This window comes from Gastrolobium bilobum, unplaced genomic scaffold, assembly GCF_033153095.1.
Source record: "Gastrolobium bilobum isolate Gb01-03AN ecotype WA unplaced genomic scaffold, APGP_CSIRO_Gbil_v1 utg7986, whole genome shotgun sequence".
Lineage (NCBI taxonomy): Eukaryota > Viridiplantae > Streptophyta > Magnoliopsida > Fabales > Fabaceae > Gastrolobium > Gastrolobium bilobum.
In genome coordinates this window covers 338,945-346,892 of record NW_026899159.1, presented here as the reverse complement: position 1 = coordinate 346,892, position 7,948 = coordinate 338,945, and the positions used below count along the sequence as shown (strand labels likewise).

General features: G+C 32.4%; 1 protein-coding gene across 1 annotated transcript; it reads right to left on the bottom strand.

Moving 5' to 3' along the window:
- On the bottom strand, window positions 1-360 carry LOC133287791 (glycine-rich protein 5-like). Its single transcript, XM_061485469.1, has one exon. It carries the CDS (start codon window positions 358-360, stop codon window positions 1-3), a length of 360 nt encoding a protein of 119 aa, XP_061341453.1.
- Between the last annotated feature and the right edge of the window lie 7,588 nt (window positions 361-7,948).

Below are 7,948 nucleotides of genomic sequence, written 5' to 3'. Positions count from 1 at the left end.
TCAAGGGAAAGGAAGAACACCGCCACCAACACCGGTTCCAGCACCGCCTCCAGCACCGCCGCCAACACCGCCACCTACTCCTCCAACACCAGGACCGAATCCGCTAACTCCACCAATCCCAGTTGTACCACCGAGTCCACCACCGAGCCCGCCACCAAGTCCACCGCCAAACTGACCACCTAGTCCGGCCCCACCTCCTCCAAAAGGTAACCCATTACTGCCAAGTCCTGAATAACCACCAACACCACCGTAGGTCATGAAGTTCTTCTGGTCCTTCAGACCAGCATCGGTGGGTTCATTTCTCGCACTTGTAGTCACGGCCACAGCAAGAACAAGCATCAAGATACACCACCTAGCCATCTCTCTCGATTCTAAATGTCTCACACAATAGGTGATTTCACTATCTCCCTTTGTGTTATAACTCTATGAGTAGTGCTGCACCAATGTGTTTGTAGAGTATATCTTTTTATAGGGGAAAAAAACTAGCTAAGACTGGTGAGGGGCCGGGGCAGTTGAGCATGGTAAATGAACTTTAATGTACTGCTGCAGAGTCTTGCTGTCATCAAACAAATCGTACCAAATATTATTACAGACTAAATTTCGCACACTGGCGTATAAGTATGTATAGTTTCGATTGGAACACGGTATACTACACAAATAAAAGAGACAAATGAATGGGATCCACCAGTAGTAAACTGAGTCACCTGTAGGTTGTACCGTTTTAACCAGCCAGCAGGCTTGGGATCCGAGGCCAAAGGAAACAGAACCATAGAATTCCACCACTTAGATTTTTTGTTTTTGTTTTTATTTTTTTAGATTATCCCCTAGTAATTTCATAAGTTTATTGGGGAGTTCAGGTTCAGGATTAAGACTTTCAACCTCTCTTAAAAATGATATTAAGGAGAATTGAATATTTTTCATCCTCAACTACTCATCTCTCATGCAGCAATTAATTTACCATCGATAAGATTTTTGTCTCTAATGAACCAACTAATCTTATTATTACTTATTTTAACATGTGGACCTATCTTTCTTTGTCCATAAAATTTGAAATATGATAGCACTTTTTGTTTTTTGTGGTCAATAAAAGAGACTATGACAACTTATGAATCATGACGGATACGTGTATTTCCTTCACGTATCGATGTCGGATACGTATTCGATGCCGATAAGCTTGAATATTTTACCGAATTAGAGAAAGGTGAGATTGTCTGGCGTAACCCACACTAATAAAAAAAAAAAAAAAATCCAACAAACAGTCCGGGCAAGAAAACTATAAACACCCGTAAATTACTTCATGTAACGAAATTTTGCAAGTCTTTGGCTAAAAATCGGCATTTCTCTCCGGTATGTGTTCGATCTCCCAGTATCATGTTTGAAAGGAATTTAAAAACTTAATTATGGATATATCATCCCAAACAGAATTGCATCGAGTAAAGAATAATTGTAATTTATCCACACACAAAAAATACACACTGTCTCTCCATTGATCACAGAGAGTGTCATTTGGATCAGTTTTCTCAATGTGACATGGTGAGAGTGGGAGACCTTTAAGAAGAGATCACATCCTGCGAGCAGGGTGAGTTGTTTGTCATAAACTATTAAACGGAGTTAATGCCTGGGTCAACTATGTCCAATTTAAATCACTGGCTTTTTGGACTCTGGCACCCATAGCCAATACTTATTATTCTGTTCTTGTTTTGCCACTCATGGGAAAATTAAACCTAAAATTTTGATCCGAAACAATTCGGAATTTCTTGATTAATTTAAGTGTTATATTTATCTCATTCAACATAAGATAAATCAAATTACTAAACACACATAATAAAGGTAAGTCTCACCTCTATTTTTTTTTCCTCCAATTATTTGTAAGTCTCTCTTATAATTTTGTTTCACTAAGATAAGATAACTATCTCCAACAACATAAAAAAAATATTTCTCTTAATTTAATTCTAAAATTTTACATCCACCATAATAATTTTTAAAAAATTAATTTTTAGGTCCACCTTTGTTAAATACATATATAAGATAAAAGTGATTCGTATACTTTCACCCAATCACTTGGGAGAGTTTATTTATAATATGGTATCAAAGCCTCTACGATTAAGTGATATAAAATAATCATTGAATCCTTGTACTTCGAATAAAAATTATGAATTTTTTTAACATAGATTTAATGGGACTATACATTATTCATTCCGTAAGCCTAAAAAACTCATGCGTGAAGAGATGTGTTAAAAATATAATATAAAATCGATTAATATGTTTTCACTTAACAACTTAAATTTTTACGAGAATTAAGCTAATGACAAATGCTAGTTCATCTTAAAAAAATGAGATCACAAACTCTTATTCTCATTTCTTAATTATGGCCTCAATAGGACAACTACAATACATATAAGTAGGGTTGTCAAAATAGATTAGTCTGCCCCATTAGTCCATAACTCATGCGAATTAGGGGCAAAAGTTTGTAAAGCTAAAAGACTGACAATTATAAAAGCCTACACAGGTCAAAAGCCTACACAGATCAAAAGCCCCACAAAGCCCTTTGGGTTAGGGTTAACTCGCTGCCCGACTATTCAAAGTTACCATTTCTTTTTAAAGATCGTTTCTTCTATCGGAATCAATATATGCATAAAAAATTTGATAAAGATTCATTTAAAAATTATTTTAATAAATAAACATTTAACATTTCTTAAAATATTCTACAAATAACTGATTTATCATAATTTATTTTTTAAATAAAAAAATATTTACACACAAATATACAAGTGAAATGTCAGCAAAAATGTAATTATTTGCCCAATAACCCTTGACGAATTGGTTCTATATTAAAAGCTTTGAAGTAGGATACCAAAAAAAAAAAAAAAAAAAAACTTTGAAGTATTCGCTTCTTATTATATCTTGGAATACTTATAATGAAGATTTATCATTTTTATGTGCAATATTAATTATTAATTATTAAGCAAATAATATTTTTTTAACATTATATATTGAGAAAATTTAAATCCATATTTTAATAAAATTTTATCTCTTCTGTAATATTTAAATTTTGATATAAATACATATTTATATATTGGATTTATATATGGGGTTTACATTTTTGCAGCTGTTGTATGTGCAGCAATCAAATACTTGCCATATATATACTTGAAAGCATTAAATACAGGGAATCATAATCATACAAAGGATGAAAGCATTAAACGTGAGAAATTATAAATAACTATACACCTGTCATTGTTGTACGTAAAGCGGCTGCAGAAATGATTTAACCTTTACACATATATATATATATATATATATATATTAACTTTATTGTAAATTTTACTGTAAATATCATTCAAGAATGAATAAAATATAATTATAGATAGGGAAGGAATATCTTTTACTTGATATAGTTCATAATAAAATTAAAATTAAAATTTAGATTTGGCATAGTCCTCGTTATTCACTGAACTAAGTATTGATGAGACAAGGTAGGAGTCAACAATTGGTGTGAGTCTTGATTAAATGCTTACTTGCTAAGAACTTCCTTCTAATCTTCCAATATTTTATTATTTCATTATCTTTCTATTTTTTTCCACTATCGTAATTTGCTTCTCACTCTCTCTAATTTTTCTGCTCCAACTTCTTCTAAAACTTCACCTATTTATAGATGTTCTTCCTTTAGACAAGAAGACATTGATATTACCACCACCTTTAGACAATCTTTCTTTATTATTGCTTTTACAATTAATATTTTTAGTATTTTTCAATATATTGCTTCATTATTACTTTCGCAACTAGAGGTGACAATTTAGGTTGAACTCGACGGGTCAACCCGTCAAAACGAGGCGGTTGGGTTATACATTTCAACCCACCTCAACCCGCCCCGCTTAGTTGTGGGTCAAAATGGGTTGGCGGTGGGTCGGACGGGTTGGCCCACGGGTCAGTTTTTTTGTAGTATTTTATTTGTCACTAAGTTTTTGTGATACATTTTTTTATCTTATTACTCCCGTAGAAAAAATTTAAGAATTTTTTTATTATTATTACAAAGGTTACCCATATATTGAGGCAAAAATAAGTTTTTAAAAAATATTTGACTAAATATTATTATACATTTAGGTTTGAGATTGGAAAAAAACTAAAGGGATTGTAAAAAGAAAATAAGAAATATTATAAAATTAATAAAATATTATTTTTTTACTATTTTTTATTTTTAGATGGGTTGACTCGCCAACCCACCACAAAACGGGATGGGTTGAGATTCTCAATCCATATCAAAATGCGGGGTGGGGCGGGCCAACCCATTTTGGCAGGTTGGCGGCGGAGCGGGCCGACCCATTTTGCCACCTCTATTCGCAACTAATCACCTTATCACCACCATTTGGTACTTTTCAATAATATTGTTTAATTATTATTTTCTCAACTAATAATCTTGTCATTTTGATTCGGTGTTTTTCAATGATATTTCTTCAGTTTAGACTCATTTTTTAATATAATAACTTAATAACTCAGCACTCTTTTTTTGATAGCTTTACAACTCATCGATTTACCACTATCATTTGTTGTTTTTCAATAATATCCTTTCATACATTTGCATAATTAAAAATAAATAAATAATTATTAAATGATATTATTAACTTCATTTCTACCCACAATTAATTTATTTTATTATTATTATTATTATATTTTAATGTGATAATATAAAGGAAACATTTTAGTCCTTGGATAAATCTTAGCTCAACCCACTAAATTATAGAACTTTGAAGCTTAAGAGATAGAGTTGTCAAAAGAGACTAGTGCATGGGGACGGCCCCATTTCTGACATTGTAAATTTTTTGGCCCCGTCAATGTAGGACTATTTTTTGCCCTGACCCCACACAGCCCTCTCTTCCAATGGGTTGGATAGGGCTAGCCCATGGATCAAGCTAAACATTAGAAATATCCAAAGAAACATTTGGCCTGTGGATGACATCGATCCAGGAAACTTAGGAAATGGGAATTTTGCAACGACTTGAACAAGGAATGGTGGATAGGATAACAATAGAAAACAGGAAGAGAAATTTTCTCAGGAAAATGAGACCATTTTTCAGAAAGGGTTAATGAAGATGCAGAAGATGGATGAGGGATTGTCGTAATCCACACGAGAGAGATGGAAAATTTGTTGAGAGTGAAAGGAAAAGTAAAAGAGAAAAAGAATCGGACAAGGAAAGAAATTGGGAGTTGAAATTTTAAACCCTATATATGGTTGAATCAGAAAATCACCTCTTTGCTGAACAAGCTATGAATTGGAAAGTAAAGTATAAGTGAAATTGGAAATTGGAAGCGGCAACGTCTATGGGGCTTAGCCCCTCTTTATTTAAAAAAAAAAAAAAAAGTCACTCTTATACGAGAAATACTTGATGATAATTTAAAATGCCAAACATTATGTGTTATTGCACAAATGCTATTTTTTTATTTTTAATCCAGGAATAGATTAATTGCATTAGAAAATATGCAGTATATCAGAAAAAGCTTGATTTTTCAACATGAAAATTCTCACGTATTGATCCAATGGTACTTAGTATAATTATAGGGTCCCATTGATTTTTTTATTTAAAAAAAGTCAAGATCCGCTGGGGTATCCTAGGTTTCTATGTGTTGCTGCAAAAAATTTATTCTGCAACGATAGGAGAAGTATAAAAGCCATTATTATATTAATATTTTCTTTCTTTTTTTTAAACAATAAATATTAAATTTTTAGAAGGCTCGCGAGTTGGCCCTAATTAATTCATAAGGCTTTGTGGGGGCTTTTTGGCCCATGAGGGGCTTTATCGTAGTGGGCTTTTTGGCCCTGTATGATTTTTTGCCCTAACTCATGCTGGCTAGGGTTAAATGGGACGGATCAACCCATTTTGACACCTAAAAAGTACTTTGGGAATTAAAATTTATTTTGATAGCTCAACAACATATAAAACGAGAATCCAAGATTTGCATCAGAGCAGCGCGTGGGCTGCATTACCTCCATACAGGCGCGAAACATGTCTGGATTGGATCGGTTTTGGAAGCAAAAATCATCTGATTCAATTCCTTCAGTTTGATCATACATTCGGTTTGTATTTTTTTTTCAAATCCGATTCGATCCAATCCAAATTTTTTCGGTTTGGATTGGATCGGTTTTTGGTTTTTTGAAAATACTAAAATTTGTTTCATGATTATATTGCAAATAATATCTTTTGTATATATTGACTTTGTAAAAAAAAAAACTTGAAATACAAAAGCATCAATAAACGATAATATAGTTTTTTTTTTTTGCAATAAGATATAAAGCTCTACACAGATGAAATTTTGTTGATGAGATATGACTAGTTTTTTCGTGGATTTAGTTGATGGGTCTTGAGTTTAGAAATTTTTGGGTTATAATTAGAGAAAGACCCAAATAGGTAGAGGGGAATTAATATGTTGGATCAGTTTGGATTGGATCGATTTTAATCAACCAATCCAAAACCGATCCAATCCAATTAAAATATGTGATTTTTTTTTTAATTTTTGATTTATTCAATTATCGATTTTTTGATTCGGTCACTATAGTTTGAAGTGATTTGGATCAGTTGATAAACACCCCTACGTGTTATCATCCATTGCCACGTGAAAATGACGAATATTTTATTGGATGTGAAATGGGTGGGAAAGCTTTCTGACTTTGGGTTATCAAGAATTGGGCCTTCAGGCATATCCAAGACCCATGTAAGCACCGTGGGTATTTAGACCCGAAGTATTACAAACGGCAGCATTTGACGGAGAAGTCTGACGTGTACTCTTTTGGAGTGGTGTTGTTTGAGATACTGTGTGCTCGACTGCCTCTGATCAATACCGCGAAGAAGAAACAAGTGTCGCTTGCTGATTGGGCGAGGTATTGTTACAAGAGTGGGACCCTGGGTCAGATTGTTGATCCCGCGTTAAAGGGTAGTTATTATGATAAAAAAAATCTGATTTTGACATCAAGATTGATTTTTTCATATAATTAATATTTATACAAAATTAAATGGTTAAAATTATTTTTTTCCATTTTATAATTAAAAACAAAGTACTGAGAGTGAACACATATAACATAATTTGGTCTTTTAAATGAACATTAATTTATATTTTTTTAAAATTAACATTAATTTAATATTTTAATCATAAAAATTATATTAATTTAGTTGCTTAATCATAAAAAGTGAATTCAATTTAGTCCTTAATTAAAACTATTAATAATGATTTCACAATCCATCACATGGTGGTAAAGTTAATATATTTTATATAACCAATAAATTAAATTGATCTTAATTCTTTTCAAATAATTAAAACAATACCACCCGTATTTTTATTTATTTTTGAAAAAACAAGAAAGAAAGAAAAGAAACAGTGCCACCCGTTCTGACTTATGAGGGAAACAAGACGGTGGGAGAGTGACTATTTTGTCAAGCTTGCCAAAATTCAAGCATAATTTGCTGCACAGTATAGCGAATTTTTGCCTGTTTGACACGTATCTTTTTTTTTAACTGTGCAGTATGACATGACATATTTCGCTACACTGTGTAGCGAATTATATACAAACATATTTCGCTACACAATGTAGCGAAATATGTCGTGTGACATTTTAAAAAAATTTACTGTTGGCGTAGCAGTCTCTGGCAAATTTTTTTGCCAAACAAGGCAAAATGGTCGTTCTTCCCAAGATTGTGTTATTTTAAATGAAATTAATATTATATTTAATAGTTTTTTATATTTTTTCTCCTTCAAAAAATTAAAAAGATGGAGAATATAAGAATATTGTAAAAAAAAAAAAGATAAAAAATAATTTCACTAAAAATGACATTCCTGATCACATCACAACCAGGTAAAAAACATGACATTAATATCAGAACAAGAGAAGAGCTGGGCCCGCGACTCATGACCAGACCGTGGAGAAACAAACGGTGGTCCACGAAGGTCGTAGTGGTAT

Excerpts from the sequence above, each read along its gene's own strand:
- LOC133287791 (XM_061485469.1), bottom strand. The coding sequence starts at position 360 with ATGGCTAGGTGGTGTATCTTGATGCTTGTTCTTGCTGTGGCCGTGACT.